At 35.3% G+C, this 24,974-nt stretch overlaps 1 protein-coding gene across 1 annotated transcript in view; it reads right to left on the bottom strand.

The window, feature by feature from the left end:
* Positions 1–24,974, bottom strand: part of LOC149835643 (synaptotagmin-2-like) — a 63,614-nt gene that overhangs the window by 25,142 nt on the left and 13,498 nt on the right. The window contains exons 3-6 of the mRNA XM_090008652.1: positions 22,229–22,247; positions 18,922–19,127; positions 18,507–18,616; positions 17,585–17,683 (exon numbers count right to left, since the gene is read on the bottom strand). Of these exons, the coding sequence (XP_089864778.1) occupies positions 17,585–17,683; positions 18,507–18,616; positions 18,922–19,127; positions 22,229–22,247 (434 nt within the window). The remainder of the gene's footprint in view (positions 1–17,584; positions 17,684–18,506; positions 18,617–18,921; positions 19,128–22,228; positions 22,248–24,974) is intronic.

The following is a 24,974-nucleotide window of genomic DNA, read 5'->3' as shown; positions in this document are numbered from 1 at the left end:
CCATCACTTTTGGTTTTGACTTTGTATACCCACCTACAACCTATAGGTTTCCTACCCGGAGGAATATCTTGTATCGTCCAAGTATTGGCCTTTTCTAGTGCATCCAATTCTATTTTCATGGCTTCTATCCATTCTATATGATTTTTTGCTTGAGAATAGGATGATGGTTCAACATATGATTGTATTAATGTAATGGCGGCCCTATACGTGGGTGAAAAAGATTCATAAGACACAAATTTTTCTGGAGGTTTAGAGATTCTAGACGTTCTTCTAGGTGAGACTTCAGAGTATTTTTGTAATGCACATGGAAGATTTTGCTCTCTACGTCTTGAATATTGTAGACTAACATCCCTATGGATTTGCTCTTCATTATCATCATTTTCAACAATAGGACTTTGATCATTGTCAAGGTCACATCCAACATCACATTCAATGGATTTTGAAGTTGGATCAATTAAAAACGAGTATTCAGTGACATCCTTGGATTTTTCAAATTCAAAGAAGCTTTCTTTTTCCAAAAAAGATACATTTCTTGACACATATAATTTGTCATTTTGAAAATCGAAACACTTGTAGCCTTTTTTATTATCAGCATATCCTAAAAAGGCACATGGGATTGCACGAGGAGAGAGTTTATCATTTCTGTTGGTGAAAACAAAACATTTGCATCCAAAGACTCTTAATCTAGAATAATCTGGAGTTAAATTAACAAGCTTTTCTATTGGAGTTGTATTCTTTAATGAGGAAGATGGCATCCTATTAATGAGGTAGGTGGCAGTTAGGACCGCTTCAGCCCAAAAACTTTTTGGAACTTGATTTGCAATTAGCAATGTCCTAGTAGTTTCCATAATGTGTCGATGTTTGCGTTCAACTAGGCCATTCTGTTGTGGAGTGTGTGGACATGATCTTTAATGTGTAATACCATGTAAATTGAGATAGTCTTTGAATTCGTTGGACATAAATTCTCCCCCTGAATCAGTGCGAAAAACAGAAATATCATTTTGAAACTTATTTTTAACCATTTTATGAAATATTTGAAAGTTAGCAAAGACATCAGATTTATGTTTAAGAAAATAAATCCAAGTATGTCTAGAAAAGTCATCAACAAAAATGACATAATATGTATAACCACCTTTGGAAATAACTGGTGCGGGGCCCCAAACATCCGAATGTATTAACTCAAGTGGTCGTGAGGAAACAAAAGTTCTACTAAGAAATGGTAACCTTTTCATTTTGCCAAGAATGCAGTCTTTACAAGAAAAATTTTCAGAATTACAAAATTTTTCCAAACTTGGAAAATATTGAATTTTAGACATATGAGGATGACCAAGCCTTTTGTGCCATAAATCCAATTCTAATTTCTGAATATTATAACAAAATGCATTCTTGGGTAATTCCAAAAAGTCCATGTAATAAAGTCCTCCTTCTCTATGGCCTTCCCCAATCAGCTTCCCTGACTGGCGATCCTGTACCCAACAACCATGAGAAGAGAAGGAGATATTACATCCATAATCAGATATTTGCGAGACAGATAAGAGATTCAAATTAAGTTTAGGGATATATCTAACTTCTGGGATAAAAAATCTTTTGGATTTTTGAAGATTTTCAAAACATCCTATTCCTTTTACTTCGAGAGATGTGCCATCGGCTGTAAAAACCTTTGACACACTTGAGTCATTTTTAAGACATTCGGATAGACTATTAACATTTGGGGTCATATGAAAAGAAGCACCAGAATCTAAAAGCCAAGGAAAGTTACCTGGACCGGAGAAAGATGCAACTGCCGCTCCAGTTGAGGCTTCGGTTGAGGAGGATACCCCTTTGAGAAGAGGTTGAAGGATTTCCATCAGTTGAGCCATACACACAGGTGCATCTTGATCTTTTGACTCAGATTCAACAGGTGCAACTCTTTTTTCTTCTCTTCTTTTTAACTTTGGACATTGAGGCCTATAGTGCCCCGGTTCATGACAATGATGACAAATAACTTTTCTTTTATCAAAGTCGTTGTTTTGCCTTCCAAAATGAGGCGGCTTGTAAGTACGAGTATGATTCCCCGATCTAGATACAGCTAAAACGGAGTCATCATCAACTTTTGGAGTACTTTTTCTAAGTCTATTTTCCTCCATAGTGAGCTCTTCTATAGTATCAACAATAGAAGGAATTTTTCCACGATGTAAAAGAGCCGATTTGGTGGATTCAAACTCCGGCCTTAAACCATTCACAAATTGATAGAAATGTTCCATATCGAGTTGCTTTTGGCGAAGCTCGATGTCTTCGGCACAATGCCATTTGGGCTCAAGAAGAGCCAACTCTTCCCAAAGTTCGGACAACTCATTATAATATTCTCGAATAGTTTTATCTTTTTGAGTCATTGTCCGAACTTTATCTTGTAAATTGCATACATGTGCAATATCTTTAAGGGAATACATGTTTTTGAGGTATTCCCAAGCCTTATCGGCATGCTCAAACTTAGCTAGACTAGAGCATTTTTTAATGTCTATGCTATTGATGAGCCATGACATAATTTTTGCATGCCCTATCCTCCATTCTTTCCATTTCTTTTCATAAGTGGCTAACGCCTTACTCTTCTCTTCTTCCGTTAGAGGAACCTCTTTATCACCCTCTTTCTTGGTAAGAGATAGTTTAGGTTCCAAATCGGAACCATCCACTATACCCCATAAACCTTTTCCCCAAATGTGGTGCTTCATAATCGAAGCCCACATTACATAGTTAGTATCATTTAGCTTCATAGGAATGATGGTGATCTTATCATTGTCATCCATCTTTTACAAGGGTAAGAGAGGAATAAATAGGAGGAGAGAGAGAGAAAAATAAAAAGAAAAGAAAAAGAGTAGACAAAGGAATAAGAGAGGATACAAAACCAAATTTTTTTTGTAGCACAAGTTCGCCTTTCTTCAAACAAATCTTCTTGAGCAAAGAACAAGGTGATGAAACACCTTTTGTAAATGTGGCACGGAAATCGAGGCGGAAGCACTTCAAGATCTAAGGATTTCGTAGCTCTGATACCATGTAATGAAATGGTGGTCTTCAACAAATGCACAAATAACTCACAAACAAGTGTCTATTGGAGACACTACAAGCATGACCCTTGAAAGGGTATAAAGGGAAGAACACTTGAAAAATAAATAATACTTTATTCATGAACAAAATGCTTAAGAAGCATGGTTATTTACATTGAAGGGGTTCACCCCTATATATACAAAAAAATGGGAGAGAGAGGAGAGCTCATTTTGAGCTCTCCAAAAAGATACGTTGGATTCCAACGTCTCTTAATATAGCTGTTGGACTACAGTCCAACAGCATTTATTATTATAGTTGTTGGACTATAGTCCAACAGCATTTATTATAGCTGTTGGACTACAGTCCAACAGCTACTTGCACAGTCAAGTTCCAACAGGAACTTGACTGGATCAAAATATCTTGTTTCTATTGAACTAGATGCTAAAAAAGAAAATAAAAAAATAGAAAAAGAAAATAATAAAAGAAAATATAATAATATTAAATAATATATATATATATATTGCAGTTTACATTTTAACATATGTATGTTCTTACATTTATATTGTTCCATCGATTCATGCTTTTGTGCACAAGTGTTCCAAGTGTTCTTGTTGTGCGTATGTGCACATATTTATTTTCAAAAAAAATATTGTTCAAGGTTTTATTTATATGTTTGTCATTACAAAGTTTTATTGCCTCAAAAGTCTTCTCCTCTTATACCTCTTATCTAAGTGTCATCATATGTAGACAAGACATATTATTATATCATTGTGTGTTGGTAGCCCTTTGTTGGCTTTGCTCTCTTGGTCTAGTAGCTAAACACACTTGTCTTGAGTGTTATTATATGTAGACAAGGCACGTTGATTCACACCATGGTGTGTGATTTTAGTCTATGTTGGCATTTGTGTCCTTGTTCTAGTCGTTGAGATGTATGCCCATGATTGGCTTCTTTCACTCATTTCAAGTGTCATTTTATGTAGACAAGAGATGTATTGTGTTTTAGCCCATGGTTGGCTTGATACTCTTGTTCTAGTAGTTGAACATACTTGAGTGTATTTTTACGTAGACAAGAGATGCTTTTGGTCCATGTTGGCGTGTATTCTCTTGGTCTTATCGTTGATGCACTCATTTCAAGTATTATTACATGTAGACAAGAGGTTCTTTTACACACCGTTGTGTGTCCTTGGCCTTTAATGGCATTATATTTATGTTCTTGATCTAGTAGCTTACACACTTGATTTGTGGGTTTTGGAGGACTAATGAGGTAGTTGCTTGTAATGGATGAATTATTGTTGAAATTTGTGAAATTTCATTCATATTTTGTCCTTTTAAGACACAAGTGAATCATATCATTAATATGCATATTTTAAAATCAAATTGATTTTTTGGTCACCTTTTATATTTGATATGCAAAATGAGTTTTTGTAATTGCAATCATTTGAGTGAGATGTTCCTAAATGTGTAAGGTTCTCTACTCAAATAACACTCATTATTTTGCCTCTTAAGTGGACTTAAAACCTTTTTGAACTCTTGTGTTTTATACACTCTTTTGAGCATTTCCTTCTTGAAATCGCTTTCAAAGGACTTGCTAAAAAAAAAAAACACTTGTCTTTCTATCTTATCGGTTCATATTACTTGACTAAAGTATGATTGGAGCATGATCATTAATGACTCTTTTAGGTGTTGATTCATTTCATGATATTTTATGCATATGCTCATTATGGCCTTTTGGCCCTCATTCAATAAATTATGTGCCACTTATGCCTCTTCGTAGGCTTCTTGTGGTGTCCCTTGTGGACCATTATGTTATTCCCCGTTATGAGGTTGTGTTTGTCCAATGTTGGACTTTATGAATGCATTATGCATTCTTGTAATTTGTTTTCGCTCCCTCTTCAACATGGTATATGATTATGAAAAATTGGTTTTCTAAAATCAGTTTGCATACATGAGTAATTATCTTGTTCCATCAAATCCTGTGATGAATTATGCATAGAATATCTTTTTGCACCATTACTTTTGGATGAATTATATAATATGATTTTTTTGGTTAATTCATCTTATTTGGAATATTTCACTTGATTTAAGTGCAAAGATATCTTTTACTTGGACCTCTTCTTGATTTGTTCCACAGGATCTTGAAGATGAGAGGAAAAGAAGTACCTTGGATAGATCATGAAAGGTGCTCATCGTTAAAGACTTTGGAGAAAGACATTTGCAAATTTCAATGGCATTTGGACTGAAGGCTCTTGAAGCCTTGAGATTCTTCCTCTTGCATTCTTCAATCTTTTCGTTCCCCCACGCAAAGTTTAAGGGGGGTGTTAAAATGTATCATTCAATCTTTGTAATCTAATATATATTTTATATATATAAAGGATGATACATATACATATATGGTATATATGCATATGTATCTTCCTAATTATATATATAAAATATATATTTCTCTACTATTAGGCATAAGGGTAGTTTAGTCATTTCTCCTTTTTACGCATATTCCATTTGGAATATATTTGTAATTTTATTTTTTTTTTATTTTTTATTTTTATTCATTATTGTGGTTTGGGAGCCCCCTATGTGGCTCCTCTCTTGTTATAAATAGGGGTCTCCCCCTTGTAATTTATTCACTCTTTTGGAGGAGCCTTTGTTCGATGTAATGGGTGTTACACCCTTCCTCTTTTCAATAATATCAACTTATGCCTTATAGGCATTTTTGCCCCTTTGTGGGTTTATGTGTTAGCACATTATGTGCTTGTGTTTTCCCCTTTAGTGGGTATATTCGCACTTCATGTGCATGTGTATTGGTTCATTATTGAACCTAATATATTCAAAGTCGTTTCCTTACAAAAGGAAGAAATTCATAATCTAAAATCCAAGAAGAAACGCAGGGCTAAGGTCCAAACTTTAAATTAACCTAGACCATGCAAGTAAATCACCAATCAGATCATGTTAACATGTCAATTTGGCCACACAACAAAATATGTAATGTGTACAGAACCTGCACATGTTCGCACAACAGCTTACATGAAATATTATATAAGATAAACAGATTATTAAGGTGCGTGAACCCCAAAAAAAAAGCAGTTACAAAAACTTATTGATCAGGGTTTCATCAGGCCCTAGTGTATCACCCTGGGGAGCATCTTTGTTATTTGTAAAGAAGAAAGACAGATCATTATGATTATGCATTGATTATAGGTTGCTCAACCAGGCCACAGTTAAGAACAAGTATTCATTGTCGCGTATTGAGGATTTATTTGATCAACTGCAGGAAGCCAGAGTATTTTCAAAGATTAATCTAAGAACTGGATATCATCAATTGAGAATCAAGGAGGACAATGTTCCAAAAACAACCTTTCGGATAAGGTACGGACATTATGAGTTCATAGTTATGCCTTTTGGACACACAAACGCACAAGTGACTTAATATTCCGACCTTTTGTAGACTCTTTTGTGATCATCTTCATAGATGATATTTTGATATACTCAGAAAGTATGGAGCAACACCGCGAGCACTTGAAGATTGTTCTAGGAATTCTGAGAGAGGAACGACTTTATGCTAAATTCTTGAAGTGTGAATTTTGGCTTAAGTCATGTTCTTGGATTACATAATATCAAAGGACGGAGTATCCGTGGATCCCGCCAAGGTAATAATCTCATTTATAAATCATAGATTTAGATTCCTGATGCAAACTTTTAAATTAGATCTTTAAGTAAATTTTGGTATCATAATAGGTGGAAGCACTTGTAGAATGGAAGCAACCAAAGAATGTTTCAGACATTCGAAGTTTTCTTGGTCTTACTGGATATTATAGAAAGTTTATTCAAGATTTTTCTCGTATTGCATCACCAATGACCAAGTTATTAAGAAAAGGGGTCAAGTTTGAATGGGATAATAAATATGAAAAAAGTTTTCAAACCCTGAAAAAGAAACTTACCATCGTCCCAATATTAATCTTACCCTCGGAACAGGGTGGATTTGTTGACTAACCGAAAATTCACGAGAAAAATTATCCAACCCACGATCTAGAGCTTGCAACGGTAGTTTTTGCCCTAAAAGTCTGGCGGCATTACTTATATGAAGAGAAATTTGAAATCTATAGTGATCATAAAATCCTCAAATATCTATTTTTACAAAATGAATTAAACATGAGGCAACAACGCTAGTTGAAGTATATCAAGGATTATGAGTTTACCCTTTCCTACCACCCGAGAAAGGCAAATATCATCGCAAATGCTAAAAGTAGAAGTTCCTTGGCAAGTCTTGTAGGAAAAAGTTGAAAACTTATAAAAGATCTCATCGAATGAAAACTATTCATGGCAAATCAAGGAAAAATTCATGTGTCCAATCTAACCGTGCAACCAGAGATCCTTACTAGGATAGCCGCAGAGCAAATCAACGATCCTCAATATGAAAAGTTGAGAGCAAGGGCTCTGTCGAAGGATGAAACCTCTTTTCATCTCAAGAACGACGGTAGTAACTGTTAAATTGTAATATGTAATTACCTCTTTTGTACATATTTATATATATATATAGAGAGAGAGATGCATATATATAGATATGCATATGTATCTATCTAAATATATATATATATAAATACCCAATAGGGGTATAATTGTCTTTTTACACATTCTCTTTTGAGAATATGTTTGTAATTTGTTTCTTTATTTTTATTTTTATTTTTATTTTTTTATTTTTTTATTTCTTTTTCATATTAGCCATGAGGGGGCCCACAACATATACGTTGGAGCCCCCCCCCCCCCCATGACTCCTTCATTGTATATATAGGGATCACCCCCCTTTACTTGTTTTAAGCTTTTAGAAAAGCTTTCTTTGGTGTTTCAATAAAGAAGTATTTTTTATGCCTTTGTGCATGTGTATTTGTGCCTTTGTGCACTTGTAAGTGTTTTCCTTGTGCCTTTGTGCACACTTCTCGTCCAACCGCAAAAAGAAGAAAGTTCATCTACTTCCACAAATGGAGCTCTCTCTAAATCAAATTATGGAGGCACTTCAATCTCTTCTCAAGGGAGCCATTTTCGAAGCCGACGTGTCTACTTTTTCTCCTCCAAGTAAAACCTCTTGGCTCTTAGACTCGGGTGCATCATTTCACATGTCTCCAAATGCTTTATCTCTTTCCGAATATCCAAGAAAATACATCACCTTTTATTTCAACCGCAGATGACACTTCTCTTGAAATTAAAGGCATTAGAAACTTTGCAAAACACAAATTATTTATTCCCAAAATTAGATTTATACTAAAATTGAATTTAAATTTACTTTTTGTTTCACAACTCTCCGACCATGGATGTGATATAAAATCCTCATCTGATAAATACTTAATACAGGATCGTTGGTCCGGGAAGTTGATTGGGGAAGGCTCTAGGAAAGGAGATTTATATTATGTGGACTCTCTCCAAATACCAAAAATTACATTTTGTAACGTTGCATAACATAAAGATATAAATGTTTGGCACAAAAGACTTGGTCATCCAAACATCATCAAGTTATCCTATTTACATTTTGTCAAAAATCTTTGTAAAAGTTCGTTCTCTTGTAATGATTGTATTCTTGGAAAAATGAAAACTGTGTCTTTTGAACAAAGATTTATGTTTACCACTAAACCTTTTGAAATTGTTCATTCGGATGTTTGGGGACCGACACCTATTATATCAAAAGGAGGGTTTGCATATTATTTAATCTTTGTGGATGATTACTCTCAATATTGTTGGATATACTTCCTTAAACACAAAGATGAAGTATTTTCGTGTTTTAAATCATATCATATGATGATTAAGAATCAATTTAGTGAGAACCTAAAAATATTTAGGACCGACTCTGGAGGTGAATATCTCTTCAATGAATTTAAGAGTTACCTTGAAAGCTACGGTATTGTACACCAAAAATCATGTCCTAAGACCCCTCAACAAAATGGGTTGGCAGAAAGAAAGCATAGGCATATCATTGAAACCACTAGAACCCTACTCATATCTCAAAATATTTAAAAAAGATTTTGGGCCGAGGCGGCTCTTGCATCCGTTTATCTTATTAATCGTCTTCCATCAAAAAATCTAAACAAAATTTTTCCTTTTAAAAAATTATATAAAAAAGAACATGACTATAATAGGTTAAGAATTTTTTGATGCAAATGTTTTGTATTTACGGACAAAAATGATAAACTCTCATCAAAAGTCATTTCATGCGCATTTCTTGGATATTCCGAAACACAAAAAGGGTTTCAATGTTATGATGTTTCAAATGACAAACTATATGTCTCAAGGAATGTAACCTTTTTGGAAAATGATAGTGGTTTCGAAAAATGTGAATCACATGAAAATAATGTCGACTATTCTTTTTTATTTGACCTATTATCTAGAAATGATGATATTAGTGATGATGAATTATCATGTAATGATACTAGTGATCATGAAATGGATGAAAACGACAATGATTCCAATCCATCTACCAACCATCATCAAGAAAGAGGAAGATCTAATAATCCTATCACTTATACACATAGAAATAAAGGCACTTTTAGAAGTGCAATTGAATAATATAGTGAACTTGAGGAATCTACCTCCTCTTTTGATACAAATCCTATAAGAACTGAAAGAACTAGAAAAGTTTCCTCTAGATTTGTATCCTTCGATTCATTCTCTCCTGAATATAGAGTTTGTCTTAGTGTCATTCACTTATATTTCGAACCTAGAAACTTTGATGAAGCCAAAAAATATGTTGAATGGAAAGAAGCTATGGAAAACGAACTTAGAGCTCTTAGGAAAGCCAACACATGGGAATTCCAAAATCTCTCTAATGGAAAGAAAACCATAGGATGCAGATGAATTTTTAAAGTCAAAACCAAGAGTGATGGATCTCTTGAAATATATAAAGCTCGCTTAGTAGCAAAAGGATATAGTCAAGAATATGAAATTGACTACGATGAGACAGTTGCTCTTGTAGCACGCATGGTCACTGTTAGGTGTCTCATCACCATTGCCTCAATTAAGAAATGAAATATTTTTTAAATAGATATCAAAAATGCCTTTTTAAATGGAGATCTTAATGAAGAAGTCTATATAGATGCTCCACCAGGTATGAAAATTCCTAAAGAAAAGGTTCTTCGGTTACGAAAAGCTCTTTATGGTTTAAAGCAAGCTTTCAAGGCTTGGTACGACAGATTTAACAATGTAATGTTAAAAAATGGATTTTCACATTGCTTTGTTTGTTAAGAAATCTGATGCAGGAATTATAATATTATTATTATATGTTGATGACATGTTAATAACAGGTGATGATGTCAAAGGAATCAAGAGCATTAAATCTACATTAACCACAAAATTTTAAATGTCAGACTTAGGTTTTCTAACATATTTTTTGGGTATTGAGGTTGCCTATTCTCACAGATGTTATTTTTTATCTCAAACTAAACTTGCTTGTGAAATTATTGACAGATCAGGAATTGCCGATGGCATGGTTTGTGAAACTCCTGAAATAGTAGGATCAAAAATGAAGATTGATGATGGGATTCCTCCGAAAGATCCCACTCCTTACAGGCAACTGGTTGGATCACTAACATGTCTCAGCATTATCAAACTTGATATCTCTCATGCAGTGCATGTTGCTAGTCAGTTTCAGCATGCTCCAACTACAGTACATATGAGCGTCATTCTCCAAATTCTCAGATACATAAAGGGAACCATAAACAAGGGGTATGTCTATCTTCTTCTTCTTAATTAAATTTAATTGTTTATATTGACTCTGATTGGGGAGGCGACCCAAATAACCGTCACTCCACCACTGGTTTTTGCATTTTTTTAGGGGAATTCTTAGTTTCTTGGAGATGCAAGAAACAACATAAAGTATCTCTCTCATCCACCGAAGCTGAATATCGAGTCATGGCAACCACTACCATGAAAATTGTTTAGATTCGAAGATTGCTGGAAGATATGAATATACGAGTTCAAGGGCCCACAAAGTTATGTTGTGATAATAAAAGCACAATCTACATTGCCAAAAATCACATATTTCATGAGCGCACGAAGCATATTGAGATGGATTGCCACTATGTTCGTGAAGAATATCTAAGAAAAGTTATAGATCTTCCTTATGTAACGTCAGAATATCAACTGGCAGACTTCTTCACCAAGGCACTCTATTCTCCTAGATTCAACTTCCTTCTTGGCAAACTTTCGATTATCTCACCCTAAGTTTGAGGGGGGTGTTAAATTGTAATATGTAATTACCTCTTTTGTATATATTTATATATAGAGAGAGAGATACATATGCATATATATAGATATGCATATGTATCTATCTAAATATATATATATATGTATAAATACCCGATAGGGGTATAATTGTCTTGGATGAGAAATAGAATTTGGGTCTCATCTGACATTGTATTAAGGAATGAAATTTTGGAAGAAGCTCATAAGTGTAGATATACCATCCACCCAGGAGGTATTAAAATGTCCAAAGATTTGCAACGGAATTATTGGTGGAACGGTATAAAGAGTGACATAACCAATTGTGTCTCAAAATGTTTGACTTACCAGCAAATAAAAATAGAGCATCAACGACCTGGCGGAATGATGCAAAAGATAAAAATACCACAGTGAAAATGGAAAGACATTACTATGGATTTTATAGTAGGATTACCCAGAACTCGAAGAAAGCACGATGCAATATGGGTGATCGTCGATCGTTTGACCAAGTTTGCTCATTTTTTTCCTATTCAGATCAAGCAATCACTAGAAAATTTGGTCAATCTTTATGTCCGGCAGATTGTCAGACTCCATGGGGTTCCAATCTCGATCATTTTTTATCGTGACCCAAGATTCACATCTCGGTTTTGGGGCTATCTTCGGCAAGCTTTAGGGACAAAATTGAAGTTTAGTACAACCTTTCATTCTCAGACCGACGATCAATCTAAGCACACTATACAGACTCTTGAAGATATGTTAAGAGCTTGTGTTTTGGAATGGAAAGGAGATTGGGATGCACTCATAGTTCTTGTTGAATTCGCATACAATAGTTTTCACGCTAGTATTGGGATGGCTCCATATGAAGCATTGTATGATAGACCCTGTCGATCACCAATTCATTGAGACGAAGTTGGAGAACGTACTACAGATTCGCTTGTGGTTCTGAAGCACTATGCTCAACAAGTAAAAATAATTCGTGATAGACTGCAAACTGCCCAAAGCTGACAAAAGAACTACGTTGATCAAAGGCGTAGGGAACTCGCATTCACTGTCGGAGATATAGTTTTTGTATTAAGAGTGTTTCATTTTGGAAAGAAAGAAAAGTTGAGACCCAGATTTGTTGGCCCATTTGAAATTATTGAGCGAGTTGGCGAAATTGCCTATCGGTTGGCACTAACTCTCTAGTACGCACAAATTCACAATGTTTTTCATGTCTCGATGTTAAGAAAATACGTGCATGATTCGTCACACATCATTCAGCACGAAGACATCGAAGTCCGAGAGGATATGACTGTTAAAGAAAAAACAGTAGAAATCATTGATCGAAGGGATCAAGTCTTGAGGACAAAAACCATTCCACTGGTGAAAGTAAAGTGGCAACATCACAGAATAGAGGAATGTACTTGAGAGCCTGAATCCAGTATATGGGGAAAATACCCTGAACTATTCGCCTAAGACTTGTATAACAAATTTCGAGGACGAAACTTTTTCTTATAGGGGAAGGATGCAATACCTGATAATTTTTCAGAGATTTTTGTTTAAATATAAATATCTAAGGTAATGAATATTTTTGGCAACCTATTTTGTGTTTTTTGAATACACGGTTGCGACCGCATCGAAATTCTAAAAAGAACGCAAGTGATTTCATCGAAATCGAAGCTCGTACGCTCGCAATACATGCTTCGAATAAAACAAATATATTTCAAATAAAATAACAAATTTTGGTAAGTATACTACTTGGAATAAAATAATCGTACTTCAAATAAAATAATAGTTTTTATACATCCCATACTTTAAGGAAAAAGGATTATATCTCAAATAAAATAATATAAGCATATGCATTGTTTTTTAAATAAAATAGTATTTCTTAGTACGCATCATCCTTTGAATAAAATAAAGAAGCATGCATATTTTTTGAATAAAATAACATTTTTCGATTATATTCTGCTTTGCGAAGATAAAATATTTGAAGCATGCATGCATAGCATAAAAAACTCTTGGTTCAGGGAACCCTACCAACAATAGAATAGTCCCCTCCAAGTAAAAAGGAAAAGAAAATGGTTGCGGCCCAAAAGAGACCAAGGTTGACATTTCTGATACACAGTAGTGTGTAGGGCATACTTTCGTTCTTGGATTGGCTCGTATACGAGTTTGAAATAAATTAACTCTCAAAGTGCAAAACAAAGCAATATTTGCTAAATAAAACATGCCTACACACAAAACTTAAGATATTAATCCGCCATATTGGCGAAATCCTAGTATATACAGAGCAAGTACTGATTGGGTCGGGTTATTACCTGAAAAAAAAGGTACTTGGATTACTGAACCCCCATTCTGGCCTACACAGTATAAGGCACTTAAAATAATTCTTGTAATAAAAATAACCCTCTTGACCCATTATGTTCTGATCTCTACCTTGGAGAAGGTAGATGTTACAACCTCAAGTGATTTTGTTCTGATTTTCTAAAGCGAGTCATCCCAGTGGTCTCCACTCCCTCCTAGGTCTACGGAGATCGGGGCTATCCATGTGTCCTAGGTGATAGATTCCCAACTACTACAGTAATCCAGAATGCATCTTACTTTCTGTTCTGTCTTAGCGGTGATTCTCCCAGTCACATATCGCTCGCTTTAGGTCTGCTACAGTCAGGTACCCGGGATTAAAACATCTGAGAATAATACACCCCCGGAATGTCTCGGTTGTCTGTGATGGTCTTCCCCCACGTACCAGAGTGGATAGTTAATTATCGAAACAAAGAGCATTTTTAAACACGGTTTGAAATGAAATTATTTCCTAATTATGCAAACAGTTTTGTTTTGTATTCTGTCTTACTTTCAAGTAAAAATGTTTTATCTGAATTGACTGAATATATTTAATATTCTGAATTACCGAAATTGGTACAGACTTAACAGACTCTCTGAAGTCTGACCCTTTAATGGGTTTTGTTTAAGTAAAGGTCAATGAATGCAGCGGGGGCAAGAGCGACATCGAGAAACTAATATTCTTTGAAGGATCTAGGGACCAACTTGGGACTTTTGTTCATAATATTTTGTATTCCCAAGTTTTGAATTATTTGTACATTTTGTCAAAAATGATGTAAATAATATTTTGGTTTTCACTTTGATAATAGCTTTGCCTTATTTCACCCCTATGGCTCGCTCTAAATTTTCAAAACCGGACTCAATATTAAATCGTCCTTCGCTGTCAATATTTAAAAAGAAAATTTTGGGTAAAATTTTGGGGCGTTACATGTTTTCTTCAAACTGCAGATTTAATTCGTTTAGACAAACTTAGATTTAGTTAAAATCCACAAATCAGGTTTTACAACTTAAGTTTCAACTCAGACTTACTAAAAATTCTGGTTTGTTCAATTCTAGCAAAATTCCAGATTTAGCGTGTTAAAAAAAATCTTCTCATATTAATGAATTCAAAGCCCAATTTAAATACAATATAAGCATGCTTTAAAACAAAGTAAGAACAAGGATCTAAAGCTTGACAAATATGATGAAAGACCCATGTTCGGATGTTGATCCATCAACCTAGCATAAACCCATGCATGCATGAACAGCAAAACAAGAACTATATAGGCATCATCAATAAAGATTTATACATGTTAAAGGAAGAAATTCATAATCTAAAATCCAAGAAGAAACGCAAGGCTAAGATCCAAACTTTAAATTAACCTAGACCATGCAAGTAAATCACCAATCAGATCATGTTAACACGTCAATTTGGCCACACAACAAAATCTGCATGTTCGCACAACAGCATACATGAAATATTATGCAAGATAAACAGTCTATTGAGGTGCGTGAACCATAAAAAAAAAAAAACAGATTTTGAACACATAATTTGCATCTTAGGTGATTAAATTCTAGCAAAAACAGTTTTGGATTCGTCATAAAATAAGGGTTTTATTTCTTCACTAATTCCAGATTTCAATGCACACTAATAGGTTCAGATTCACATGTTAAACTTCAAGTCAAATCACATTTACATGAAACTCAGGTTCTTTTTTCTTCAAACTGCAGATTTAATTCGTTTAGACAAACTTAGATTTAGTTAAAATCCACAAATCAGGTTTTATAACTTAAATTTCAACTCAAACTTACTAAAAATTCAGGTTTGTTCAATTCTAACAAAATTCCAGATTTAGCGATTGTTAAAAAAAATCTGCTCATATTAATGAATTCAAAGCCCAGTTTAAATACAAGGTGTGAACAAGGATCTAAAGCTTGACAAATATGATGAAAGACCCATGTTCGGATGTTGATCCATCAACCTAGCATAAACCCATGCATGCGTGAACAGCAAAACAAGAATTATATAGGCATCCTCAATAAAGATTTATACATGTTAAAGGAAGAAATTCATAATCTCAAATCCCAGAAGAAATGTAGGGCTAAGGTCCAAACCTTAAATTAACCTAGACCATGCAAGTAAATCACCAATCAGATCATGTTAACACGTCAATTTGGCCACGCAACAAAATCTGCATGTTCGCACAACAGCATACATGAAATATTATGCAAGGTAAATAGTCTATTGAGGTGTGTGAACCCCAAAAATCTCATCAATCTTGACTGTCTACTAACTCAGTTTAATAAATTCAAAACTTAATATAAAAATCGATCAAACAGAATTTTAAATCAAGCTACATAGGTCGTGAACCCAATATCAAACAAGTTTTTGTTTATGACTTTAAAACTCTCATGAAAAATATCTAAAACTCCAACCAAAAACCAGTTGAAACAAATGGACTAAACCCAATTTTGAAAAACGCAGATTCAGGTATAAGCCCATTTTAATCTAAACAGAAATAATCACAACAATTTCCTTTGTATGATTCTTACAAGAGCTTAGATTTTTTTAGGCCCATCAAAACCCAAATCATAAAATTGATATTCGAATCAGCAGAAGCAGCCAATGTTTAAAAGAAATCAAAAATCTGTGCATAAATACACCGATTTAATTCTTTTCTCAAACTCATGCTTGATACAATTAAGTTAAACCCTGCCTATCAGATCTCAAGAGGAAAGACCTGTACCTTTGCAATGGACAGAACTGCGAAGAAGGTGAAGAAGAAGGATATGACGAAGATCCAAAGAAAGTGCAGGCCAACACGCTGCCCTCTCTCTCTCCCTCTCGTTACTCTATCGCAGCCCTCTCTCTCTCTTGTGCTGCCCTCTCCCTCAAAATCAATTTTTGAGAGAGAGAGGACCTCACGCCCCTCTTAAATAAAGATAAGAGTCCTCTAAGGAGGAGACGTCCTTCTCAAATAGAAAGACTTCTATTTCATTAAGGAACGTCCCTTCCTATCCAAAACTCTAAAAATATATATAATATATATCTTATTTTAATATTATAGTTATTATTATTATCATTATAATTACTTATTTATCTTGAAATAGATGGACCATGGATCTCAACCAATGAGTCCACGATCCATATCGGGATACAAAGCTTGCATCAGCCCCTATTATATATAATATATATTATTTTAACCCAAACAGTGAAAAATATAATTATTTAGGTAAAAATAACATTTATAAAATTTTAAAAACCCACGATTTTTACGAGATATTACAAGAGAAAAGTATTTGAGATGAACAATTGAGTTGCCCTATGTGACTTTCGAATGTCAAATGGCAGACTTTTTTCTAAGGCCTTACCTTCGCCTCATTTTATTTCTCTTTTTGGCAAACTTTCGATTATCACAGCATAAGTTTGAGGAGTGTTAAGTTGTATTGATATATGTGTACATATATACATGTATTGTATACATATATACACACACACATACATACATATATATATACTGTTTTGTATTTGTAATAGGTAATGCCCATTAAGGGCATTTTAGTCATTTACTATGTGTAATAGGTGGTGGGCCCATTAGGGGCACCTTTTCCCTTTTTTATTATTTTTTTATTTTGTTATTTTGTAATATAGTCATTGAGGTCGCCCAACCGCTAGTTGACTAGCCCATTCAAAGTGGATCTTGGCCTATTTAAAGGGAACCTCTACCTTGTGTTTGCTATGCTTCTCTCTAGCATAGTTAGTTAATAAAATAACTAATTTTTAAGTGTTGTGCTCTGTTGTGCATGCCTATTGGTGGCTATTGTGTATTTTGTGCTTTTTTATTTGCCATTGAGTGGCTTGTGTATTGTCCCTTGGTGGACTTGTGCTTGAGCACTTTGTTTTTTATTCTTGTATGCCCTTAGTGTCTTTGTTATTGTATTCCTTCTTGTTTCATTACAATAAATTCTAACTCAAAAAGTAGATCAGACATTTTAGAACAAATATCAGAGAGTTGGTATTAATACCAAAAAATTAAAATTTCATAGTATGAAATAGTTAATTTACCTCCCCTGTGCCAACAGTGAATTCTGTGAAGCCAAATGAATCTTTCACTTGGACATACAGCCGCTGTCTTCTTGGGTCGATAACGAGCATATGGAAATCCTGCCACCAAGTATAAAGAGTTGATAAGAAGAACCTATTGTTAGGAAAAAATTAAATTGAAATTTCATGTAGGATCATTTAAAAAAATATGCCCAAGCACAAGCAAAAAATTAGGACGAAGAATGTCACAAAGCAGCATGGAATCTGAGACACCAAAAAGAAAATAATAACAATAATAATTTCACTAAAATAAATGAAAATCAAAATGCATTAACATAATACATTTTCCTAAAGCCAAAAAACAAAACATAGCAAAGAACAATAACAAGAAATAAAAAAGTAAATATTTTTATTAATAAAAAGTATTCACATAATTCACAAGGTAACCTCATTACAATCATTCATAAACACACACCTAACCACCCATCACTCTCTCAATCCCTAAATGGGCACATGCCTCATATATATAAGCCCCAAATATACTAACCGTTAGGGAGGTCTAACAGCTAGTTTATTAGACCCTAATGGCTGGTCAAGCCCAATGCTAGTCCAACGACTAGTTGGACTGCCCACAAGAAAAACAAAAAAAGGAAATCAAAAAATAAACAATACCAAAATTAGAAGACCGAAAATTCCTAATCTAGCCTATAAGCACACCTTAAGTATACTTAATCTAATAGGTATACCTAGAGTATACCTTACCTAAAACAAATAAAAGGTATACCTCAATATACCTTGAATATAACTCAAACAAAATACATAAGGAAACACACAAAAAGAAGAGGAAATGCCTAAAGTACACTTAGGTGCACTTAGGTATAGACATGATAATTAAATTATATAAGGAAATGCTACATATATCTTAACAGAAGAAAAGGTTAACCTGATTCCAGATTGGAGCACCTGGTGGCCCAATTACAGTGGTTTGACTATTCTTTTTACTACGAATCACTTGATCTCCCAATGTCAGAACAACATATGGATCTGTCTTCCCTGACAATTTACCAAAACTAGTTAATTTCAACGTTTACTCAAAACAATATAAATGCAGAAAACTAATACAATTTACTTTAATTATAAGGATAATAAACACTTAAAACCAATGAAATGCAGTTGTTACACAAAGATAAACTTTAGCAATGTATCCTTATGGCTCTATGTTGTAGTTATACAAAGCAAAAATCAGCCTAAATGGTATCTTGCAGTCCGTAACCAATCACATGACCAGGGATCATCAAGAAAAAAACCTGGAAGGGACACCTGAAACAACATAAATGCATAAAGAGAATCACAAGTACCCATTGGAACATATGGAAGCTTTTGAGCATCAACTAGTGTAACTGACAGTTCACCAGCAAAATCTTTGTTTCCAACATGCATTTCACCAGTTTTGAAATCCTCTGGAACAAGACCAACTGCTTTTCCCTTCTCAAAATCAAGAACAATCTTCTTTGGACGGACAAACAGTCGAGGCAAATCTTCTGTTAGAAGTTCCGTCAGGAACCTGGATTGATGAAAGCCAATTGAGATCGAGAATGAATAAATTCAGAACCAATCAAACATGGTACCAAACTATTGAAACAAAGCTAGTATCGTTATTAGAACCACAGTACATAACTAATAGGATGAAGGTACCTGTTCCATTTACTAAAATAGCCTATCACAAAAACGATCTAGTCTAATATCTTGGAGTATTATGGATTCAGATGACAGAATATTGCCACTATACCAAGTAACAATAATAATGAGTAGCAAATGTATAATGCTACAAGCTAATACATTTATAATGTCTAAAGGTGCATCAGGAAATTCAAACACTAAAGGAACCTCCATTGCACAGGGAGAGAGAAAGATAAGAGAGACTGTAAAAATGGAGAAAAAAAGTTGTTATACATCTCTAATTATAGAACACATTTGGCCAAATGAGAAGAAAGTGGAAAAAGAAATGCAACATCCTTCATTGCATCTAGAATAGTAAGCCATAGCTCCACACCAAATGACAATTGCATGTACATTTGATTCTCAAACTATATTGCTCACACTAATAAAACCTCCTAAGCTCACAAAGGAGGTCCAGCTTGATAAAATGTTTCACAGAGGACCAAAAATTAGCTCAAGCACAACCAAGCAGGGAACTAGATGAGCCAAACTTGAGCTTGAACTTACTGCTCAATTACAAACCAAACATGAGCAATGGCTTGGTTGGCTCCATCACTCCACGTACCTTTTTCTTTTCTGGAATCCTTTTATTTTGCAATATGTTAGTTGGCACCCTAATATACAACTATAGGAAGAAAGACTGAACTCTTAGGCACCATAAAACTTTCAACATAAAAAGTGTTCCCCAATTAGGCATTTGTTAGCCCCTATGTCACATGGGTACAGGGTGCGGGTTCCGGGACGGGTGTGGGTTCGAGAGTCTGACACGGAAAATTCAAAAAATGTGGGTACAGGGTTACGCATTATATATATATATATATATATATATATATATATATATGTGTGTGTGTGTGTGTGTGTGTGTGTGTTTGGATTTAATTAAATCCAAAACCCGTATATATCTTTTATAAAATATGGGTTTGGATTGAGTTTAAATTCAAATCCATATATTAAAGACATGGATTTTTTTTCATGAAAGACGGGGAAACCACGCTCGGGATGAGAGACCTAGCCGTGCTGGCTCAGCCTACCATACTCATGGTTTCCTTCCAAACAGTGTAAACCCATGGCGCACCACTTGCCCCGAGGGAGTCACCTGGCTTTGGTTGAGCAAGGGCTTATCCCCTTCCCTCATTAGTGCAAGGGGTTTGACACTCATCAAAATGGAACCCTTACCACTCTTTGGGTATAAAAGAGGGGAAAAGATGAGGGGGCAGTCAAAAGGGTCCTCTCTCTCTCTCTCTCTCTCTCTCTCTCTCTCTCTCTCTCTCTCTCTCTCTCTCTCTCTCTCTCTCTCATCGCCCATTCTTCTCCTTCTTCCTCTTTCTCCTCTTCTTGTTTCACTTCTTGCTTCTCTTCCTCCTCCACCTCTTCCTCCTCTTCTTCTCTCCTCCTTCGTCTCTTTCTCTCCTTCCCCTCTTCTTCCTTTTCTCTCCTCCTCCGCCTCTTTCTCCTCCTTCCCCTCTTCTTCTCTCCTCCTCCTCCCAAAAGTTTATATATATATATATATATATATATATATATATATATATATATATATATTGTGTGTGTGTGTGTGGGGGGGGGGGGGGGGTCAGTGGGATGGGTTTGGACCCGTCACACCTGTTGCACGGAGGTACCCGCCGCACCCGACAAAGGTGCCTCCCTGACGCACCTGTGTGAGATAGGTTAGCCACTTTTGAGATTAGCATAACAATACGGGGTTGCCAAGCACTCTCCATTTTTTGTGAAATGGGAATAAGGAAAATTGGGTATTCTGGGTGCTCTATGACAAATATAGCAAAATCTCTAAAAATATTGCAAAATTATACACAACATTTTCCAAATGATAAGAGCACCAATATTGTGATATATTGAAACAATTGGCACATAGAGGGACTATCACTGTATCATCATTAAAAATGAGCATATCTCATTTATGTTTATTTTTATTGGAAAAACCAAATAAAAAACTCCTATAGTCTACTCATTTTATTATTGTTATATTTTATTAAAAATGCACTAATTTGTCAAGTACATAAAAACACATGTATGTTTGCTAATGAAGCATAGATACATAAACAGGCTTGTCAAAATAGATCATTAGGTCCCCTCCTTCAAGCAAGCTAATCAATTTTCTGATCTTTTAGATGGTTGAATGCATGTGTGCACACAAGCATGCATGTACGTGTATATCACACACCAACTAGGTGGGAGTGCACTGTGCACCTCCTGCATTTAGGTAGAATCTTGATAAAGAACAAACAAGTACTCTTATTGTGCACAAACCAACAAAAACTGAAAACTACTAAAAACTCAAACTTGTGTTTGATCTTTATGTCCAACTTTTTTCTTTTTGGTGCAGATGTCTCATTTTGAAAATATCACCAATATCTGTGACTATGCTCCTATATGCTTCAATAATTCAAAATTAGGTACCATGAGAATTAACTTAACATCCAGCAAGATAAGCCATTGTGTGATATATAAAATCTGCAATGATGATAGTAGCTTAAGTAGTATAGATGTACACATGCATGCATATACACCTTTAACTCCTACATGATTCTAGAACTCAACAGTATCCAAAACTAACCAAACATCCATCCAGATAAGTCATTCTCTGATAGACATCATCTGCAAAGCTGAAAGTAGCTTAAGTAGTACGTGCTAGGCAGCTTGTCTCGTTAAAAATAGGTGACAAACAAGAAACTAAAAGCCTAACCAAGTATTCTCTCGGAACCTCCCAATATACCAAAGAAAAGATGAAAAAAGCATAAACTAAGCTAAAATTGGCTGTAGGTAAACTAGGCACAGAGAATGACAACAAAAATTATGTCCACCAGACAAATGCAGTTGTTCCTCAGAATAACCAATAAAACTACACAAATATAATAATAAATCAACAAATAAAGTCCATAACAAACATATTTAAAAACTATGAACTGTGAGAACAAGTGCACTTACATTGACAGTACCGGGATGGCTGGTAAAAACATTGCCAATACATGCATGAAACAGCCAAACACATATCAGCAAATTTCCCAAAGGTAATCATCATATATAAACAAAATCATAATGCAAAAGAAGCAGCATGCATAAAAACAAGTTTGAAAGTCATGGACAATCACACCATATTACAAACTCTCATTCTGTCATTGGAACTGGGAATCAAATTGAAAATAAGTCATCACGGTGTAAATGTCTGACCCGATCCATTTATATATTGGATCGGGTCCAGACCCAATTAGTGTATATGTATATTAACATATTCAAAGGGGTATTTTCGTACCCTAGTTTTTATTTTCTTAATACATTAAATAGATCGATAGGGTCAGCCGATGATCGACTGAACCCCTTTCTCTAAAACCTCTCTCTCTTCTCTCTCTCTCTCCTCTCTCTCTCTTTCTCAGTGACAGGCAAGGTGAGATCGAAAGCTCCTCGAAGTTCTTTTCTTTCATGGTATCAGAGCAGCGTGAAGACTGTGCCTGAAGAACTGTTTTCGTTTCTCGGTGGCTCGATCTCACGGTAAAAGACAAAAGCTTTTTCAAGGTGAGTTCGTGATATCGACCCTCTTCACGGTGAGTTCGTGATATCGACCCTCTTCACGGTGAGTTCGTGATTTTAAATTGATCCTCTCTGGAAATATTCACGGTGAGTTCGTGATTCTGAAATATACATCTCCGAGTTCGTGATTCTGAAACTGCTGCTTTGTGGGTTCTGGAAATCGACCCTTTCTGGAAGCATTCACGTTGAGTTCGTGATTCTGAAAAAGGATATTTCGGAAATCGACCCTTTCTAGAAGCATTCACGCTGAGTTCGTGATTCTGAAAAAGGATATTTCTGAGTTCGTGATTCTGAACTTGTTGTTTCGTGACTTCTGGAAGTATTTCTGCTGTGTAAAATTTTTTGTTTTCTCTGAGTTTGTGATTTTGAAATATATGTCTCTGAGTTCGTGATTCTGAAAAGTTTGTGGCTTCTGGGAATCGACCTTTTCTGGAAGTATTCACGCCGGGTGCCCTGTCAGCCGAGATCTCGGCTGTAAAAAAAAAAAAGATTGTTCGTGATTCTAAAACTGGTGTTTTCGTGGGCTCCCATTTCTGCTGATCTATACCTAAGTGTCAGACCAGGTTTCCATGGATTCCTCTTATGGACAGTCATGCCTGTCCTCAAGCTTTCTCGGGCAGCTAGTCTCTGAAAAATTGAATAAATCCAATTTCTTAACCTGGAAAAGACAGATCATTCCATTTATAAAGAGTCAGGACCTCTCTGGTCATCTGGATGGATCTGTTCCACCGCCTCCGGAATTCCTCTCACAGGAAAAGGCGGACGATAAAGGAGAACAATTTGTTGTTCTTCTTAAGAACCCAGCATATGTTACTTGGATGAAGAGGGATCAATCGTTAGTGGCCTACATCACTTCAACTCTCTCACAGGAAGTCCTCATTGCTCTTCCTGATGATTGTTCGGCCAAGGAACTGTGGGATGAGTTAGTTCGGACGTATTCACAAATTTCTGAGGCAAGAATTATGTATCTTAAGCGAGAGTTCCAAATGCTGAAGAAAGATTCCATGTCTGTTATGGAATACTTAAACAAAATGAAAGGCATCACGGACCAGCTGGCTGTTGTTGGGTGTCTTGTCAGTGAAAAGGATAAAGTACAACAAACCTTGAGTGGATTGGGGTCAAACTATCATGTTATGACGACTACCTTATTATGTTTACCAGAACTTCCAAAGTTTGAAGATCTTCGTGCGAAATTATTGCAATATGAGATGACTCTGAAAGGATCTTCTGAAGATTCTCATGGGAATTCAGGAATACAAGATGTGCTGGCCATGGGAATGAATTATGGCCGAGGAAGAGGAAGTTCTTTTCGAGGAAAAGGAGGCCAAGGGAGAAACACCTATGGAGGTCGTGGCATACTTCCGACACCCAATATACAAGGACAAAGACCCATTCCCACTTGTTTTCTATGCAACAAGAAAGGACACATTAAAGCAAATTGTTGGTTTAATCCTCAAAACAAAGGGAAAACTCCACAAGCAGAGTCTAGGAAGGATGGCGAAGTAAAGGAGTTGCTGTTGGCAGCCTTGGCAGGATTGAATATGAAGCAAAATGATAAAGGAATTTGGTATGTCGACTCTGGAGCAACTACTCATACTCTTACTCCTTATGTTGGTAAGAATAGCATAGTCACAGGAGATGGATCTCATCACTCAATCTCACATACTGGAAATGCCATTATACCAATGTCAAAGTCGTCTCTTAAACTTCCAAGTGTCATCCATGCACCTAATATTCAAAAGAACATTATTTCTGTCTCAAAACTTGTTGATGATGCCAATGCTTTAGTTGAATTTACTCCCTCTTCAGTTTATGTCAAGGATCTTCGCACGAGGAAGACATTCGCTGAAGGAAAACGATGGGGCAACATGTATATCTTTCAAAAAGATCCTTCCTCCATTCATTCCGACTATTCATCCTTGAAGCCTCACCAACGTGAATTTTTTTATTCTGATTTCATATTTAATATTTTCTGAATGTAATAAGCCAAGACTTTGGCATAGTCGTCTTGGCCATTGTGGTCGTCATTTTATTAAAAAACTTGTCTTGAATAATTTTATTCCTAAGTCCAGTCTCAGTTCAGAGGTCGTTGATACAAAGTGTTCTAGTTGTCTTTTATGTAAGAGTCATGTCTTACCATTTGCTT

The sequence above is a fragment of the Nuphar pumila genome, chromosome 6 (genome assembly GCF_984573655.1).
Source record: "Nuphar pumila chromosome 6, dmNupPumi1.hap1.1, whole genome shotgun sequence".
Lineage (NCBI taxonomy): Eukaryota > Viridiplantae > Streptophyta > Magnoliopsida > Nymphaeales > Nymphaeaceae > Nuphar > Nuphar pumila.
This window is presented reverse-complemented; position numbering and strand designations above follow the sequence as displayed.